The 21,157-nt window shown below is 38.8% G+C and overlaps 1 protein-coding gene across 6 annotated transcripts in view; it reads right to left on the bottom strand.

Annotated features, from left to right (window-relative positions):
• ADGRG6 (adhesion G protein-coupled receptor G6) overlaps positions 1-20,824 on the bottom strand; it is a 117,203-nt gene extending 96,379 nt beyond the window's left edge. For 4 of the 6 annotated variants that reach the window (XM_069010531.1, XM_069010534.1, XM_069010535.1 and 1 more), the window contains exons 1-2: positions 20,549-20,824; positions 14,798-14,898 (exon numbers count right to left, since the gene is read on the bottom strand). In XM_069010531.1, the coding sequence (XP_068866632.1) occupies positions 14,798-14,898; positions 20,549-20,550 (103 nt within the window). In that variant the 5' untranslated portion in view covers positions 20,551-20,824. Of the gene's footprint in view, positions 1-14,797; positions 14,899-17,378; positions 17,425-20,046; positions 20,115-20,548 lie in introns of those variants that run through there. The other 2 variants (XM_069010533.1, XM_069010532.1) reach the window with 2 other exon arrangements.
• Between the last annotated feature and the right edge of the window lie 333 nt (positions 20,825-21,157).

Here is a 21,157-nt window from a genome sequence, read left to right as displayed (position 1 = left end):
GGTGTCTTAAGGATTACGATCCTTGTTCTTTTTGAGGATGTTGGCACCAAAGACACTAAGGAAGCAGAGGGTGCTTGGCACTGCATGCCAGTTCCAGTCTTTCATCTAGCAGACTATCTTAACATCAAAGATATCCTACCCTTTACTAAATATATTTATTTATTTACTTTATTTATTGCTGAAGAAGTAGGAATCTCTCCACAAAGCTCTGGGCACCCTGCCATTACCTCAGATACAGAGAAAGATTGTATGCATTACAGAGAACCCCACTTCCTAGAAAAATGCCACCTTCCCTCAAACTTCAGTCCACACAGGATCTGCTCATCCAGACTCCAACACTCTTCAGTTGCTCCTTCAGAAACTAACACTGCAAAAGTAAAAGTCTTAACCATTTTTTCCCTAGATAAGTATTTTCTTGTCACTCTTTTGCTAAAAGCAACAAGGAATCCCCTATTCCTAATGCTAAGTGTTTTGGTTTTTATTTCCAACAGCACAACACGAATCAATCATCAGTAAACTAAAAATTACATTGCCTTAAAAATAAACAAACACACCTAAAAGCAAACAAGCAAGAAAAAAACACCCCCAAAACACAACCCAAACTGCACCCACACATCATCCTGGAGAGAATACCGGAAAAGATGAAGAAATGGTATTTTTCAAATGTGTAACCAGAAATTCCCTGAAGCTATACATAGAATAAAAAATTGAAGTGAAAAAAAAAATCTTTCAAGTGACAGGAGTGTGCTGGAAGTATGACAACAGAATATCTTTCTGTTGCTTTTTTTCCTTTTTATTATGAAATACTGTTTTATGGTGTTACATAGATTGTGCAGAGACAGGTTGCTGTTGTTCTAATTGCTGGATCATTTGAAGGCTGAAATAAATAATTAAATTTAAAAGGAAGTCCTGAGCAAATGGCTTCACAGGGAAGTAGTTTGATTACTCCAATCACTGTCAATTTCAGCTTCCTTATAATGTCTCAAAAATATAGTGGAGAACATCTTGATTAAGTGGGAATGAATGAAACAAGAAAAATAAGTAAATTACATTCTGTTGAGGACTTTCTGCTCTGCATATGGGATACATTAGAATTCTAACTACACATCTCTAAAAGTAATTATAGTTTTATCTACATATACACAGACAACAATATAAACCCCTCCCAGAAACAGTCAGACACCATTAGGGTTGCACAATCAAGGACGACTGAAGTTAGGAAATGCCAGAGTTAACCTTCCTCTGGCCTTTGTGCACAGATAATTGAAAAAAAATCGTCAATTACATAATCACATACTACTGTTTTTGCAGGATCTCATTCAGTGCACAGGAAGGACAAATCCCATGAAATAAGCAACTTTGCAGTATCCAGCTTTACTTCTGTGCTTCCATGTGTTACCCCCAGCCTTGAAGCGATTCCAGTCCTCTCCTGAGACATTATCACTGACTTCCTCATGAGCTCTTCTGTGGTGCTCATTAGTATAACACTCAAACATTTCTGCAACAGTCATTTTATTTAAAACTTACAAGATGACTGTGAGGGAGAAAGTTCTCTTTAACTCATTTTACAGAAGTATAGCTGGGGAACATCAAGACCAGAAGAATCTTCCGATGTTGGGCGTCTCCTTTCAGACATGCAAGAGCTAACTTGTGATTTGCAGCATTACATAGAGGTTAATATAGTCAAACACAGTTCCTATTCACATCAGCTGCAATCAGAGATGAAAATCATTCTATAAGTTTACGTTAGTGACAGAAACTGAGACACATTAAAGACAGCCAAGAAATTAATTTGCTGAGCCATCTGTAACAGAAAATAGTTAGAGAGACAATTCCGTTTTCTAGCACAGCCTTCAGCCACCCTTGCCATGAGATCTTCTTGCAATCCAGTTCCTCATTCAGCGTACATATTTAACCTCTGGCCACGCTTTAAACAAAGACCTTAAAAACCATGTTTGTTTTCAGCCTCCTGGCATGTCTGCTTTACACAAAACTAGAGGCCAATGACAAAAAGCAGGTGGCTTTGTAATAAACTCTCCATCATCACCATAGATGTGAAAATGGAAAAAGCCATAGGCAACCTGAATTCTTAAATTCTGTTATTTCCTAATTACTGGGTTGCCAGCTTTCTAGCCTTAGTACTTTTTAAAATATATTTTCTTACTAGATTTTTCTTCTATTATTTAAAATAAGTCAAATTTGAAAACTACCCTTGTGTGACAATCAAAGGAAACCTTTCCCACTGGTCTGCCACACAGGTTTCCAACTATCAACTGTTATCAACTAAACTAGCAAGTGCTGATTCTAGATTATCATTCTCTATTTCACTAGTTGAATCCCAATCTTTTCCTCACCTCCACGTAAGACAGGAAATTACTGCAAAATAAAAATACGTACATGTCTTACTTTTGTCAGAATTGGTGTGATTAAAGGGTTGTGTTACTTAAAAGCAGTAAAAGACAAGTAAGAGCCATTTAATAGCATGTGGCATTTCAGAAATAAACATACTGTCATAATTAGAAAAGACAGATTACAAGGATGTGACATTACCCATATGTAATTGGGAGCCTGGATATTCACTCAGACCTCTCTTATTGCTGCTGATAAAGAGGTGCTCACAATAACAGCCATTATTCATTCAAGTCTCATACAGATATATTTTTCCATGACCAAAGCAGCCTGCACTCAAGAACGTAATTTACTTAAAGTGTGGACAAAAGATCTGTGCTATGTGTCTGGATTTATAAATCTGTCAGCACATGTGGGCATACAGGAGATCCACCTGCACAATCCAAATAAACACAATACCGTGTTTCCGTATGAATATTTGTCCTTAAACTGATACAAAGTGTTAGTTCAACATTGGCTCCTATTAAAGTTGTATCGTAAACATATCATATTTTAGGATTTTTATCAGCCATTTTTATAACTTTTAATAATTGTATTTTTTAAAGTAACATCAAAGAACAAGCCAAGTAGATTTATTTATGGCGGTACATAAGCACAGGGTAATGGCTGATGCCATCTCCAGACTATATATCTCCAGTGAGATATGATAATTCTACTTAGTTACCAGTTTACTTATGAAAGCTCATGTTACATGGAGAAAAATAATAAACACCACTATTATTATTATTATTATTTAATATTTATTTTATGACTTTAAGTGGACAATCCTCTTTGAGTTTCATTATAGCTTTAAAAACATAACAGGCAAGTTGCTAATCTTACTGAAAGCTTCATATGTGTAATACATACCATAACCCCAAGAAAGGTCCATAAGGGAACATATTTACCACGCCAGTGTTTAGACTGGGCATACTGGTCTTCAGTGTTTCTCATAATGGTTGACAAATTGGTAAGTACAGCCCAACAGTGGTACATAACAGTGCAGAATATCTCCCTCCTTTCCAAGCAGCTGGTTCTTGAATGTACATAGCACCTTGGCCATACAAAGTCTACTTGACTGTCATATTTGTTACCGTCAGTATTTGTACACACACATCTAAGTTTACACGCTGACACCATAATTACCATAAGGAATGATATAAGAGGAATAAATGGGGACTGTTGATGAGAACTATCAAGAGGACCAGTATAAAAAAACTGAACCTCAAACACAAAGAGAATTATATTATGACAAAGTATAAAGAACAAATTGCAAGTACCACAGAGGAGCTTCCTGGCAAGAAAAAAAGTTTCATCAACTGCTGTTAAGTAGTTTATGTTTGTGACTCACAATGGTCACGTTTTGATGACCAGATTCTAGTTTAAGAAGTTTAAGACCTTTTTTTTTGTTATTACAATATGTGACACCATTTTTCCATTCTGCTGTCCTTGCATCATTTCTTATATTGAACTCTGCAAAGGAAAACTAATTGAAGTCTAATGTGAAACATCACAAATTGTGAAAAGACCTGATTTTTTTTTTTTTTTTTTGTTTGGCTTGATCCCTGCTAATAAAAGATGTTTCTTCAGATTTCCGCATATTTCAAGTGAATAAACACAGTAGCTGATTAAGATAAGAAGCACTGTAGACCTCACCCTAAAGATTAAAACTCTGGCCAGGCTGAGCTGGCTTCTCACTAGAAATGCATGCACTAAAGTAAAATAAGAGGAAAGCTCAAAAAATCATGCCACTAATAATCAAAAGCAAAGGAAAAACAATGCTTTCCTATGTGCATTAGTATTAAAAACAAGAGTGGATGTCTGCATGCTTATGATATTTTAACTGACTCTGACAGTTACCAAACAATCCCCAAACAGATGCAGTAAACCTAGCTGACAAAGACAGTGATAGAGCAAAAATGCTGGCTTCTCCTTGGCTCAGTTTTTGAGAGTGCTGAGAATATTAATTTCCCACTGGATCTCTGGGAATCTGAGGTGCTCACTCCCACAAATGGTACCATGTCTCACAAAAAGCAGGAGCAGTGCTGGAAGAAAACATCTTTCAGTACCAGTCCTTCCAGAAGAGTTTGTGCATCTGAATTTTTTGCTGCAGCTCAAATCAATTCTTAAGTACCAAGATAGGATTCACATGACATGGGGATTACACAGACAAAAAACAGAATACAAAAACCTCTTCCATTTCACTGGGTGAGATCACAGTAATCTGCAGACAAAACCAACAAGTTACAACATATAATCCTTGCCAAGTGTACACAGCAACCCTTCTTTTGTTCTTTAAGCCTTTTTCCTTTCTGAACACTGAACAGTGATGCAGCGCCATGCAAGCTAAGTCTTTTAAAGCCATGGGACAGAACTTTGGCCTCTTCTGACACAGGAACACTGCTTGGCCAAGACACAAACTTCCAAATAGGTTCTCATTGGACATTTGGGAAGGGATTTTCCAAAGAGCTCCACAGTGATGCACCTCTGCTCTTATTCAAGGATAGCAAAACCTGCACTGACTTTCATTGGACCCAGTAAAATGAATGCTATGTAGTCCATGGAGGAACCACCAGAACATACACAGCTGAATATCCACTTGAGAATTTCCTTATATTTTATTCCAGAAGTTGTGCAAAATTATTTGAAGATTAAAGCAGATTTGTCTCAATTTCACTATTCCTAAGCATAAAAAAGCACACACCTTCTATAAAATGATTTCATTATTTTCTCAATCATGTTATTAGTAAGTTATTTGCCTTTACTTTCTTGAATACTTATTTAAGAAAATGAATGCTTTTAAGAAAACATGGCAAAATTTTAAAATTAATGTTGTAATCTGCTCCTTCAGATTCAGAACATTTATTACACCAGAAAAATGATTAGGATGATCAGGCAAGATAAATGTTTTGAAAACAATAGCTTTAAAAACTGGACTCTTCTCAGTTACATTTCTGGCATCTACTACATTCCATTGCTATGATGTGCTATTCAGAAACTATTTATGCAGCCAAGCATATTTTTCCTAAGATCTTGAGTTCAGCTATTAATTCTATGATTAAACTGCCAGTAATTCAATTTTGTTAAGCTCTAAAGAAAAGAACAACTTCAGATACTTCTGTTGAAGGTAGTAGTCAAAGGAGTCAGTAAGCACAGGAGTTGTGTCAAATAGAACACTTGTATCACATATGTCAACACTGCAAATAAAGAGGGAAAGAAACCCACCCAAAACTAAAGACAACTGACTATGCCAGATATTATTTGCAGGTAACTTTTAAGTTACTATTTTTTTGCCAGAGATTTAGAAATTTCTCATTTGGTATTACCCATATGTGAAAAATATGTGCATAATTTATTAGAGAGAGGGAGTGTGTACATAGAGAGATATTTGCCTTTTTAATCCTCAGTACCATCTTATGATTGATGTGCCATCAGAAGGAGAAATTTATTATTCTACCAATGCTACTTCTGCCTTTTTGGCTTTCATAGAGATCTTTCCAGGAATGCAGAAGGGTTAAATGCAATTCACTTGAAAAGTGGTAAAATAATCTCTTAACAGTAGAGCAATTCCTCATATGCAGAGACAGACAGAGGGAAGCCCTGACAAGGTGGCATTTCTGATACGCAATGCCTTTGCCAGTTGCAATAGCAGGATTTTACCAGAAGCACATCCAATCCAAAATAAGATCAAAATACTGGACATCACAGAAACAGTACACTGCCAAAATCTGACGTGCCAAAGAAAAAAGGATACATTTTATAAACCAATTATATAATAAACTGTAACTGGATCAGCTGGTGCACATTTGAGGTACCAGGTTTACCCATGTGAGGGAGGGGGCCCCTTACTTTTATTGTTACACTTCCTTTAAGTATCTTTATCCATCCAATAATATTTTTAAAACCCCACAACTTCTAACCCATTGTACAAATGATGCCTTTTTTCAACACCAGCATTTTGCCCTTTTATTTTTGTGTGTGTATTACATACATACATACATACATGAAATATAATGGTTCTTTAAACCAAAATTAAAACCCATGATTTAACACCATTTGGGTGATTTGTTTTTCAAAACACTGGATGGGTGGGCACCCACACCCAAAATGAAATCTTTCAGTTATTTTAGATTTCATTGCAAAAGACATATTACTGTGTCTCTTTCTGTTTCAGAAACTGTTTTCAGAAACTTACCAGACAAGTGATTTCAGGATGCTCTGTATGCTTTCAGTTTTTGTAAAGTGCAGTATGATATATCACTAACATACTTTGGGTGTGGAAGATATTTAGACAGAATCAGAAGGGAAAAAAAACACTAAAAGATTCAAAATTTAAACCCATTTATTGACATTTCCTGTAAATTCAAAACAATGAGAAAAAACAGTTGCACTCACACCTCAAAAAAAAGTCTCATAGGACTGGGTCACTAGTACAAATGCCTCTGTGATAAACTTCAACCATGAGGTCTTTCTCTCCACCTAAAAAGCAAGTTCTGATTTAAAAATGTCTTGAGTTTCATAGTATGGATTTGTCACTGCACAGTTCTTAATTAAAAGAGCTCTGAGAAGCCAGAGCATGCATCTGAACAAAACAAACTCTGTTCTAGACAGGGAGGTTCAGCTTTCTGTCTGACACCCGTTAAGAAGCATATTCATGAGTGAAAAAAAACTGGAATTAGGAAAAAAATCCCATTGCATTGTATCCTTTCAAAAATTAGGTTAGCTGTGTGACAGTCTTCTCATGGATCTACCCTACAAGCTCTTGCAGATATTTAGCTCTGGAAAAAAAGTTGTTTTACAGTGTACTGGGAGACAGTTGGACTGCTTTGGGGATATCCAGAAGAAAAATGGTTTCAAGAATAGGAACTCACTTTTTGTCACTCTTTAATTAAGTAAATTATTTTCCAATACACACTTTTTCAGTCTACAAGAACTTTCAAAAATAAATTTGTCTGAAAATATGCCATGCTGACACTTCCACACCATATAAACTCTCTTACATCTTAATTAATATAGCATTAGTTTTAGAGGATTGTGCAATCTGAGTCACCACTGTGGTGGCCTCTATTGTCAAATTTGACTATTTGTTACACTGGAATTTGGACAAACCAGTAAATAATTGAAAAGATGTTCAGAAGTTACTGAAAAGGAAATTCACAGAATGGGAATTGGCAAAATGTTTGGGAGCTGAAATCTTGAGGACAATTAGCAAAATTGTTTCCAACTAACAAATTGAAAACAGTCAACATATTGTTCAAGCAACTGTAGTTCCAGACAATAAGGGAAAAAATAAAGCAAAAAACTCCACAAAACCTACAACATGAAAGATCATAAAAGAAGAGCACAAGTTCATTGTGGCACCAAAAAAAATAGGTCAGGAATTGGGTTTAGAGTCGAAAGTGGTTTGATCTATCAAGAGAAGGCAATTAAAATTGACCAGTGTGAAAGATATCTGGAGGCCAGACTACATAGGCAGACCTCTAACTCTGAATTATACGCTTCATTTTCCTGTATTGCAGCAAGAGTTAGAGCCTAGTCTGTCATTTACAGGAACCGAGCAGACTAACAAGCACTGAACGCAGACAAAACAAGAGGGGTTTCTGAAAACCCTCCCTTGCCCTTGATATGCCTGCTTGTATTATCATATCTAGGGCAGGAAAAGTAGTTTTGGTTCAACATACCACAGTATGGGATGTACTTCTCTCATGTAACTTATCATTATTACTTTAATATTTTTGTTAACTCTGTAGAAAATGTTCACAGTCTGTAGCTAAAATACATTATTTTCCTCCCACAGGAGAGATATTTTTCTCTTCCATGATGAGACAAAGAAATTCAGAAACAGTACATGTGAATTATTTAATCAGATGTTTTTCATACACAATTTTAACAAGGAATGTAACTTTCCAGGTGAGTTTTCTTATATCACAGTACCTTACTAGATTGTAGCTACAATTCTCTCACTTGTTTTTTTTTCAGATTCTTGAAAAATACACATCATATGTCTTTCTTCATTTTAGTATTGTATATCTATCTCAGACATCTCTGTGCTGTGGTTGTGTGAAAATGCAAATGTTAACATTTCTCTATCAGAAAGTGATAACTGAGGTCTTGATCTGGTAAGCATTACGTGTTACACCTTGTGCAAAACACTTAAGCAACCCCACTAAGTAAACATAATACTATGTTCTAGCAAAAATAATCATGGGCATAACAACAGGCATGTAAAATCTGCAAGATCAGCCCTTCTGATTAATTAGGAAATGCTGACTTTACAGTGGTAATTACGCACTTATAAAAGGTCCATTGGGATATTAAATCAACCATTTTAATTACTCAGTATTAACTGTGATACATATTGAAATGTACATCACACAATTGCTAGACTTGTATGTTAGGAACTTTTACCTGGAAAACTTCTGTTTCTAGTTAACACCTTCACTTCATGATGCAATGCTTCTCACATTAGTAATCCACAGGAGAAAAAAAGTGTCACACTCAAAGACTTCAGTTTTTTAATAAGACAGAAACACATTTTGTTCTAAAATGTTCATTCAGTTTATTGAGAGCAACTGACAAATACCATAAAAAAATTTTTTTTCACATAATAACCTCTATCAGGGCAGCCTTTCGTAAAGCACAGCCCAGCTGGCCACAAGTCTTCTTGGGGCTATTTTTGGATATACTACTAAGGTAGGTACTTTTATTATGTGTTGTCATAAATAGTATTGAAAAACATTCAAACTTTTGTTGGCTATGTTTTTAATTTATAACAGAGGACAGAGAAAATGAGGCAAAAATAATTAATAAACAAACAGATTCCAAAATCCTGTAGGTCATAAAGATTGAACCTTCTGTGACAGGTTGTTCTTTCTTTGAAGGCATATTCTTTATAGCAGAAGTATATTTTTTAGCCTGTGCTCTAATAAAGGAGTGCAGAGACCCTGTACAATGAGGCTGTAGTCAGCTTAGAAATGCCTGAGCACATTCCATATCGGTTTGGCTGTGGGGGCGTATCAGAGGAGGGGGAAAAATCACTGTGCTTTTAAGGCAATACTGTCATGGTTAATGCAATGAGGTCAAAACATTTAAGGGAAAAGAATTATCAACACCATCAAAAGATTATAGCTAAAAAACGTAAACAGACATAATGAGAGGCAGGTTCCTGTGAAATTCATTTCAACAGTAATTTACTTTTATATTAACAAACTGTCAACTAGGGGAAATACAAGAAAGACGACTAGCAACTTTTTCTCTGCAAGATTTGTATGAACAGAAATTGCAAACACATGCCTCAAGCCAGCAAAAATTTAGATATTAAACAGAACATAAAGGGGATAGCTTATAATATGTTTTGTTTAAGCTAAATTAAAATATTAAAAAAAAAACAACCTGACAAAGAGGAAAGAATAAAAAAACCTTGGAGCTATTCATTAAATACACAGATTCCTCCTGACTAATCTCTCAATTACTCATGATTTATGTATGCCTCTGTAAGGAAAGAGACTGCCAGACTGAATATTTTTTCCAAACTTTTTATCCTGACTTTTTCCATAACTTTCAGAAATAAAAATTTCCATGGCCGAGTCAGAGATGGCAGTATCAGTCACATTTACCCTGCTCTGCAATAAATGCACACCCATTCCCACCTCTGGGATGCCATGAGAGAAGTTTGACAAAGCACCAATAACAACTTTACAAAACCACTCCCTCTGTACGTGTGGATTGTGCTGACTGACTGGGTTAATGCCTTGGCACTTCAGTTCCAGCTCTGCACATGGTAAGACAGAGGAAGTTAAGGGAATATGCTGACAACCATTTCATCATTTGCCTGGTGATAGGATCTTTGGCCCCTGTCTGGGGTAGGCAGTTTGAGATCTGTGGTGAAAAACCACCCTTCCTAACTTGGCTGTGCCAGATAAAGCCCGATCCATTTTCACTATGTCACTAACTCTTGCTGCTAGCGCTGGTGGCATGAGCAATACTTCCCACCACACTGACTTCCCATCTCTTATTAGGCTTCTGAACCCACAGATTCACTCTGAAATGCTCCCATAAACAAGGGAGGACTTTAATCCCTCCTTTTATCTACACAGGCCCAATTAAGGAGCATAACAGACAAAGATGATCTTATATTGTGGATCATCATCAGACATGTGGGTGAAGGACCTAACTTCAGAATTATTTTTTTTCTTGATGAATTAAATACAGCACAAAATTTTACTTTGAATCACCACTAAAATTAAAATTCCAGGGGCTGTAATAGAATTGAAATTTACGCTTTGGTGAGCTCCTAAGAATTGGTTAAACTGCTCTGAGGACATGGAAATGTGACTACAGACACCAGTGCACTTTACTGATGGATGACCAAAAGGACAAATGTTCACTCTGGCATTAGCTACAGTCATAGTAATTTTGTGATAACATCAGTATGGGGCATAATGCAGAAATAGTGTAGTAAGAATTATAGATGTCCTTATGGCTTTACTAAAATAACTATTTTCCACATTCTGAATAAAACTAAATATGGATGCACAGCAGTCAAAACTCGAAACACTTATTGATTCTTATGTAATTATAAGTCTATTAATGACATAAGAAGGTGAAAACTCTTATGAGGATGTTGCCATCTCCTCAAATGTTCAAGTGTTCAAAACTGAAAGTCCAGTGCTGACAAAACACTCTAAAACTAGATTGGAAAATAATTATGCAAACTGCAATCTGCATTTAAGGTCACTGAGAAAACTCCAGTTCTGCTCCTGGGTTACCATTGAGAGTGCAGACAACTCCAAAAGACAGCACAATATTGAAACATTAGACATTTTGTTATGACAGCAGAAAAACAAAAAAGCAAGGGGGGACAAAAATGAACATTTTTGTGAGGTTACACACACCTGAAGCAACAGATTTTTACTTTCAATACTGAGCTGCTGCTTCTTTATGTCAGATAAAAATGAAGCCATTGTGACAGGACAAACACCAAGACAATTTTTTAGGCACAGCAAAAGCACTGTCATATTCGAAGAAGTGCAATTTCCAAAGGATCTCCTCATTTCCCAGATTTTTAACCAAAAGAGATACTACACGACAATGATTAAGAAAGAACTACAGATATTAGGGAAGTTTGGAAATTACATAATGTATTTCTCAGCCCCAGGGAAGAGGACTGTAGATTTAAAGCCATTTCTGGTAAATATTACTATACATTCCCAAGGACTGGGATTTCCCAGTCTTTCTTGACATCTATTTCACTGCTCTCTAAACCTTTTGATGAGATGTCCTCCCCTCATTTATACTGCTGTAATTTAAGCCCTTTTTTTTTACCCTTTCAACTACCTGGAAAGATTAGTCTATCCCTTCCCACTGCACCTACTTCCTTAAATATTCTCAGTTCTTATGCATTCCCTCTTCTGCCTATTATAGCCCAAAAAAATCTTAGTTCTTTCTGTCTGCCTTCATTAGTTATGTTTTCTAGAACTCTGTTCACTCCACTTGTTCTCTTTTGGACTCTCTGAAACCAATGAAATGTACATACAAACAAAAAGTTAGGAATATCTGAATGTCCTATACAAGCAGATTTAACTAATTCTGTTTAAAACACCCCCATTCTAACAGCTCCTATGCAGTCCTTCCACTGAAAGACAGGCAAGCTGTTTACAAGGGAGGCAAGACATATACTTGTCACAGGGAAACTTAGGCACGACTAAATGACCCACATAAAACCCTCAGGGACATCTACCTCAGACAGGAATGGAAACCTTACAAGGTACTACCTGAGCTGTGCTGTAACTTCCCCCTGACTCACAACACATGACCTGAAGCCAGTGCACCCAAAGTGTATGGCTGCTGAGGTTTTAACTAAAGTACATGTTATATTTTTATCATTTTTTCCCCTGCTAATAGTTTCTTTCTGTCATTATTTTTCAAGTGTCTCTATCCATCCACTGACTCCTTTGAGGTATCAGACCTATATTTTTGGATTCCACTCCACTGGTGCACCTGCTTGTCAGTACCCTACTTACCAATTTGTGGCTAAACGTTCTTTCCACAGACCATCCCTCTCCTGTCCTAAATTCTCAGCTGTGTAATCCCTCTCCTAAGCTTTGTTTCCGAAAGCAGGCCCAGTACTGTAGTTTTCCTCAAACTAAACTATAAAATTATTACTTTTGCATTTTTCCATGTCACAGCATGACTGGTATCTTTATCCTTATGAATAGCCCCTTAAATAATCCATAAAACCTGGACCTGATGATCTTAATCCCTTGCTTGTATGTAACCTCCTCTGGGCAAAGCTTAATAAGCACCAATAGCTTTCTAAGCTTACAGCTCACTAGAGAACCTGGATGAATGTCAGGCTTTTATGACATTTCTACTGTAAATTCAGTAAAGCTTAAGCTGCCAGAGAGATTATGAATACCATATGAATCCACAGCCAAAGTGACCAATACCTTTTAAGAACACGAAATAAAAAATGCAGGAGCAGCAGTGTTTCCCACTTTGTTTGTCTTGTTTTATTACAAAAAGCGGATGAAAAGACTCTATTTTGAAGCAGAACTTATGCTTTTACATCAACATAAAAAGAAATATGAACCCTGAGGGTCTACAGGCAAGTACTGCCAAATGACAGGTTCCTGTAAAGGTAAATGTCTCATTTTTATTTCAGTCGAGTAATAACAGCAGACTACCTATCATCTCTTTCATTGCTGAACAGCAAACATCTGTCTGTTGAAGCTGGGCATTTCCAGTGTACCTTATTTATCTACTTATCATTCATGCATACAGGGAAATACCTTTTCCATTTATTGAAAGTTTTGAAAATTTCAAATCTATTCCTGCAGAGGCAAGAAAGGAAAAGCCCCCACAGGGATGCACTTGAGACTGAAACACTTTGGCTGCTTTTACCAATCCAATGGCACAAATAATTTCATTGCTGAAGAGGTCAGCTAGGGGCATATATGATTTCATAGAAGTGTGTCTTGGAGTTTGGCACAGGGCTTTTGACCCTACTTGCTCAGCACCAGCACAGCTAGCCATGGTGTGCTGCAATTAGCTGAATGCACAGGTGAGTTTGTGGTTGGCTTTCTCTGTCCTCACAGAAGGCTGAGACCTTCTGGCTCACAGGGCTTAGGTGTCTGTGACACCCACACTTTCAATTATCAGTTATCTGTTATGAAGAGGAATTAGCAAAGGTTAATAATTTTGGCATCCTAATGTTCTAGTCACCAGGTAACAGAACACAGCAGATGTAAATGAGAGAAGGTTTTGCTGATTTACTTTATGCTAAGAATGGCAGCTGCATGGCCCAAGACCAAGTTTGGACCAGGACCATGGGGACACAGAATCCATCAGCCAATGGAGCCACAGGTGAGAGCAGATCCTAAATGCATTTCTGGATACAGTTTAATGGAAATGGAAAATATCTATTAAAGTGACATGAATATGGAAAGTGCTACTGCACAGCAACAACATTATTTTGTCCTTAAAAAAAAAAAAGTGTAGGTTTTAAAAATTAACAAAAGCACTTTTTTAAAAAAGGAAAAACATTACCAGAGAAGCTAGAAGCCCTTTCTATATATAAACAATCCTTTTTCCAATGGCAAGACTGTCAAAGCAAAACTACCATCTGATACAGAATTAGCTGAGCACCACAAGCTGCTCCAAAATTTTCATATGCTCCAGAATAAACTCCAGGCAATTTTTTTCCAGCAAAGCAGCTGGATCTCCTAAAATACTTTGCACTCTAGTGGTTAGGACAAGACATTTAGTGAATGAAATCTCTCATTCATATGTTTAAAGAAAACAGAATATTACATTACGCTGTGCTGAAGTGTCACCACAGATCAAGATGATGTCCGTTTAAACTGATGGTTCTTTACAGTGTACAGTTATCTTACATATAACTTGCATACACTTTGCTGAGGAATGTTTCTATTATTTGAGTCATAAAAAGCGTTTAAAAATAATAAACACACTCCAGGTATTTTACAACTTTGAAACTACAGTGAAGGGTTATTGAATACACAATCTGCACGCACAAACAGTACTGTGGAAAATGGAAGAACTACATGAATACTCACAGAATTTCAACAACCAGAAGAAATTCAAGAGAGGCAGGAATTAACAAGGTAAATGCAAAGACAGAAGAAAATGAAAGAACTCAAAGAAGAAATCCAAAGGAAAAAAATAGCAATAAATAACAGCAAAATTGTAAAAACCGGCAAAAAGAAAATTCAGCAGTAGCAGAACACAGGACCCAAACTATAAAATCATAAATAGTAATTATAAAGCATCATTTTCATCAAAGTGTTATATTGTACAGAATTCAGTCATGTGTAAGCATAATCCTTGGTCATTAAAACTTTGGGTCCTAGATCATTTATTTATGCAAGAAGATAAATTGCTGACTTACCTGCTTGCTGCATGCATATAATATAAGTGGTAAACAAGCAGAGACAGTGATGCAGCTTCCATTTCCAGTGATAGCACCACATTTCACTGACATGAGACATCCTGGGGGAAAAAGAAAAGCAAGCAAGAATTCAGGGAGTTTTACAACAAGACAAGAAAATGAGGAAGCTACTGTTGTTAGTCAAACTATTAACTAGCAGTACATAAAGTAGTGCTTGAAAACTTTGGATGGCCCTAGTGTTACTTAAATGGAGACAAAAGTCTGCTAAAAAGGGTCAGAAATTATACTGTCTGGTTCTTAGCAGACAGCAAAGTGGAAGACTGGTCAGCATTGGGTTTCTAAGCAGTTAGATGTGGGTGGTATTTCAGTAAAAGAAACAAGAAGCACAGTCTGAAAGAGTTAATTTGTAGGGGTTTTTCTGGAATAGGAAGTTTTTTACACATATAAACGCATTTATTCTATTAAATTATACATAATATATACATATTTGTTATTAAATAGATAAAGATGGTGGATGACAATTTGCCTCTGCCCTTAACAAGGCTTTCCATTTTTCACCTCTAATTTTTTGATAGCTATGACGTTTTCTGCTGACAATTTCTATGAAAATCCTGAAACTTTCCATGCCAAAACGGAGGAGCTTATCTGTGCTGCCAGAGAAATCAGGGACATCCTGATTATTTAATAAAATAAATGCAGTTATAGGAAAGTCTCCAGCAGTTATAGTTTGAAGTTAAAGTTTTCTTCCCCTTAAAGCCTAGAGGATATTTAACAGCTAAACCAAAATGTTTCCTCCATTGTGGGCAGAACAGGAAGAAAAACTCTTAATAAATTTATTCAGACCTTTAACCATGCATCCTAAATGAATGGTGCTCCAATACCTTCATGTCTCATTTTATTCAACAACTTAGCAGCAAGCAAAAGAAAGTAACAAGTAATGAAACACAACATGCATTATTTTGACCAACTCTTTCCTCTCCTGTTTGGTGATGATAGCTGGCTTTTTTTCAGTAAGATATCATCTACCTATACTGAGGTAGATAAGGAGAAAACTCTTCCTTCTGCTCCACAGACATTGGCGTGAACCCACCAGCAAAAGCTGGGGGCCAATAGAAAACCTTTTCCAGTGTAAGCTTCTTTTTTTCCCCAAAGTGGAAACCAATGCAGGAAGATAAACCATTGTAAAGGAACAACTAATGTTTCAGCTTTAAAAGTAGTCATTCATCAAAGCACTTCTGTGGGCTAGACACCAACAGGCCCAGGTAAATGGCACTTCAGCAGACTGCTATGACCAGTTAGGCTTCCCTTGAGTGCAGTGTTGCACAGCATAGGTATCTGATTACCAAAGAAGTTCAGTTCTTTGTGGGTAGTTATATCTAATTAGGGATCTGAAGCAGATTTATTTTTTCTGAGTTATTGTAAAGTCAAACTTAACAAGTGTTGAAGACAAGCACAGAAAACACGGGGCTCTGAAGTACAAGAATCTCTTTGATTAAGCCAGACATACAAAATAACTGGATTATCAAACAATAGAATTATTGTCCTTCAACTTAGTGATCCAAAAATCCCTATTAAAATCTCAGACAACAGAAAGCTGAGGTTTTGGAACTATTACTTTTCAATGTATATAATTCATAAATCCACAATGCATTTAAGATTAATTTAGAAAACTGAATTTGAACAGAAGTCCTTTGAAGGCATGAAAACAGTTATACGCACACACGAGCAAATATGGCATGCATATATACTCACAGAGTGGGGAAATGGAAATGTTGGGGCTAACAGCTTGACATACCAGAGGAACAAATGAATTTTCCTGTTCCTACAGAATAAAGAATTTGCAGGTACTATAACCTGCCATCCTGCTGCTTAATTTACCAATGCAAACCTGTAGAAGTGGTATCATTACTGTTTTCTGTTGCTGGTTTGTTTTGAACAAGCACAGTTACAGTTATCAGACTAGGAAACAAAAAATTATTTATTAATTCATAATAAATCTGTATTGATTTTCATCAAACAGATAAATTGCCTGTATTGTCACTTTTGATATCTTTGTGAGCTCTGGCAAAGTTTTTGCTCATTTAATAACTGGAGAATCCAAGACACCGTGTTTGAGATACTCAAGGGAAAATAACATGGCAAGCTTCTGCTGCTTAAGTCTGGTGTGAATGCACCCAGTCACCCTGTCCCTAGTGCCTTTTTAAAAGAACCTGAAATTCTACATTGGTCTGAAAGAAGTATTTAATTTGGCCAATTTCTATTGTTACTGTTTACTTGCATTGCGATAATGCTTACAAGCCAGTACTCCGTGGTACTCCAGGGTGATAGTTTACACTCTGTTTCCTCATCCTCACCCATGTAAAAAGTGCTAGTCAGGAAAGATTTCAAGAACATAATCAACAACAGAGAACAGCATAAGTAAGTTCAAGCAATAAGGCAGAAAGGAGTAGCTATAAAGATTTTTCCCCGGCGTAAAGCTAGATAATTACATAATTGCTATTAAAAAAATACACAATTCTCCACCAAAATAAATAAACAAAACAAATATACAAAAAAATAGCAAACCATCTACTCCACTTACATTCTCTGTCGTTGAAGACAAAACAATTCTCTTTACACCACTGCATCTTAGTTGACAAGGAAAAGGTTTATCAGACTCAGACAAGAATGAACACAGAAGAGCATGCTACCAAAAAACTCCACTAATATGGGCACCATGAGTCAGATCTGTTTCTTTTGGAGACAATCATTGAAGAACTATTTTACAAAGCATAACTGCTAGCTGAGTGCTATAAATTAGTGAGGAAATCAGTTATTTATATGTTCTTAGGATCTTGCAGAGACAAAAAGTCATAATTCAGAAAACTGACTTCTCACAGCCTTACACTGTGATGCATAACACTCCTGTCCACACGAGAAGTTGTCAGGGATGAAAGGCAGATAACACACTTCCAACAAAAAGGCTTCTTCCACATGAAAATCCATCCCTGATATTTTTATAATTTGACATTTCAGACAATTATGATAATGTAACAACTGATAAATACTTCCCAGGCTTTAAAAAAATCACAACTTAGTTGCAGATATTATTCACCTCTTAACAGCCACTGGTATTTATTTTAAGGTTCTTTTTCTTGATTACTAGTGTTAATCAACATCTAGAAGTGAATCCAAACAGCATATGAATAATTCTATAGAAAAATTGGGAAACAGTTCTGTGCTTGTTTATATCTTATCAAGAGATGATATGGTCCCCTGACAGCACTGACTTGATGGCCCAAGAGATCCCTTTGGTCTTGTGTTATTTTAAATAGTATTATAAAGATCTGTTCTGTCATTTAATATTCTTTAACAGCACAGGGAATGGATATCAGAACAGCAATATACTAAAACACACCATGAGTTTAGGTAAGCAAAGGGATGGACATTTGACCATAACAAAGATCTCAGAAGAGATATGGATTATTTCAGTCTTTGGTTACACAAAAATTGCTGAACATTGTTCATAGTGAGTTTTCTTCTCTATTTTGTATCAATTTAAATGAAAAAGCCATGTTCTGTCCCCAGCTGGTAACACACTAGCAGCTCTGAAGAAATCACTCCAGATTGTCACAGAACCAAAACATTTTACCCAATATATTTGGGAATTATTAGGACACCTATGGTAAGAGCACATCTACTACAGATAGATATAGTCTCAAAACAGCAATCCTTCTTAACCTTTTGGGGGTTTTTGTGGGTTTTGGCCTTCTGTGGAGTCTGATTTTTCTGAAGTCTGAAGTGCTAATTTTTCTAGGGACTTGCATTTCCCAGTGTAGACACTGTGTGACATGACCAGCTATGCACTCTAGCTACCATTTCAGTTCAGTCCAGTGCTACTTTCATTCCCTATAATATAGGGAGACAATGAGCTTATTCACAATTCATTCCAGAAGAGCAAAATAGACATGTAAATTATCTAAACCATAAATGGATAGTAATTTGACACAGTTCAAGATGGAATTACTGGGAGTTTTGCTACATCCAGCTACTAAATCTTTTACTCTACACGCCAGCAGCCAGCTAGCAGGCAAAACAGCATCGCCTTGTACGGAATACACAGCTCAGTAGGACAACATACACAAAATGTGAATAATGCTGGAGCATTTCATTTGTATACTGTACCATCCCAAAACACGCAATATAAATTCAAATACGCCATCTTCTGTGTTCAAAACTTTGTCAGAAATTCCCTGGAGTAGGATGTGAATTCTGCCTGAGGCACACTGACAGGACTTTCTTTGGTCTTTGACATGTCTAAAGCTATTAAGGAAAAATGTTGCTGACACTTTAAAATTAAAGGAAAGATAACATCAATTTCACAATTTTTTTTCTCACATAGATTGTAAACAAAAATATTTTAAGCTTAATCACTCTCAAGTGGAACTGCAAGTGAAAGATGATTGCAACTCACAGTTTAGTTCCCCAAGATTAATAGAGGTTAATTTAACTTTGAAATCATTACTTTAAACTGTAGTACATTAATGTCTTGAAAGATTAATTACACAATGCCCCTTAAAACTTTCATTTTGTTAAGCACTACTTGTTCCTAATTATTCTTACAGACAACTTTGAAAACACCCTCACGCTCATCAAGAGAGATGAAAAAAAAAAAAAAAAAAAGACGCTGCCTTTTAATTTAAACAGTATCAGCCCTATCAGATCCATCTAAGTCCCATGGATTTCCTTTCAAAAGGAACTTTTCCCAGTTGCAGGCAATAAATCTGGCTGTTTCCAACCCGGTAGCACCGCAACACGAAGTCTTTAGGAACTCCTGATTCCTGCCTTAACTTCACGGCGCGGAGTGCGAACCCCCTGCCCTTTTTCATTTGTACTGATTCCCTCGGGTGCATCCACAGGTCCTCGCTCCTGACTGCGAAGGCACCGGCGGGACGCCTAACCCCAAACCTCAGCACGCCGCCTTATCTTCGGTGAGGGACAGTCAGTAAAGGAGAAATATTCCGGGGAAGGCACCCGGAGGCCAGGGCACTGTCCCACCCGGGGCCAGTGGAGTTGGGCAGGAGGGGGAGCCTCCGACCCGGCCGCGGCGCCGCCGCCCGCCCCGCGCCTCCCGAGGGTGGCGGAGCCCCGCGCTACCCCCGCTCCGTGCGCTGCGGAGAGTCGCGGTGCGGCTGGGAATGCTTTCTAAAGACCGCCCTGCCCTTCCTCTCCCTTTCCCTACTTTTTCCCTACTTGTGCTGGCACCTCACCTGGAAGGCTGCCTGTGGTGCCAGGGCTCCTCGACGTGAGCGGCCGCGGCCCCGAGCCGAGAGGCCGGGGCCGGGCGGATGCGGGGGCACCGCCGCTCAGGGCAGGCGGCCAGCGGGGCCAAGTGCTTCTCTGCTTGTCCGCAAGCACGGGGAAATTCACCAGAGCGGTCCAAAGGACGGGGTTTAGGGTGCCCTGCGAAAGGCACCGGCCGCCCGGGAGCCGGCAGGGCAGCCGCCGACGGACCCGGAGCCCGGACGGGACAGAGTCCTGCTCTCTGAGGTCCCGGCCTGAAACTTCCCTGTTTCCCCATTCCGTCAGCCCTACCTACCTGCACGCCTCAGCCCTGACATTACTCACCACCTTCTGTGGGCGGTGGGGAAGCCCTGCTGATCCGCCCGGGGTTCCTCGCCCCACGATGGAGCCCGCGGGGTTATCCGCGCTCCCCCAGCGCCCCGGGCGGCAGCCGCAGCCCTCGCCCCGGAGCCCGGAGAAGAGACTTACATGGTGACATTACGGGGCGGCTCTCCTCCGGGTCTCAGCAACCATCCTCCCGCGCTGCCGCTCGCTCTGCCTCTGCCCCGCTCCCTCGCCGGCTTCTCGCAAAGGTCATCGCTCCTTGCCCACCTCTCTTCCACGCCCGCGCCGATCCGCTCCTCCTCCGCCGCGATGCTTCTCCCACCCCGCGCCGCGGCGGGACCTGCCTCTCTCTTTGCACAAGTCGGGGAAACTTCGGCGCGGAGGGAAGCCGCCCCCGCGGAGGGCAGGAGCCGCCCCGCAGTCAGGTGGCGGCCCCGGCGCGGCCCCGCGGGCTGGCCCGGCCCACCGCGCTCCGGGGGCAGGACGGGCCCGGGAGCCGCCGCCACCGGGGCCCCCAAGCACCCTCCGAGGAGCTGCTCCACGGGACCGGCGCGCCGCTCTGGGGAGAGGGATGGCTACCCCCGGAAAGGCGCTCCTCGGGCGGCACCACACGGCACCGTCCAGGCTGACACGGCCGTGCAGCGACCCGGCTCACTGGCTAGGGGCTAGGCCAGGGGTGTGCAGTCCCCAGGCACCCCTCGAGACATGATAGCCACAGGCCCAAAGCCACCCGCAAAGGACACGGGCCACTTC

Source organism: Aphelocoma coerulescens, chromosome 3, assembly GCF_041296385.1.
Source record: "Aphelocoma coerulescens isolate FSJ_1873_10779 chromosome 3, UR_Acoe_1.0, whole genome shotgun sequence".
In the NCBI taxonomy this organism is placed as follows: domain Eukaryota; kingdom Metazoa; phylum Chordata; class Aves; order Passeriformes; family Corvidae; genus Aphelocoma; species Aphelocoma coerulescens.
Note: the sequence above shows the minus strand (reverse complement) of the source record. Positions and strands in the feature narration are given on the sequence as shown.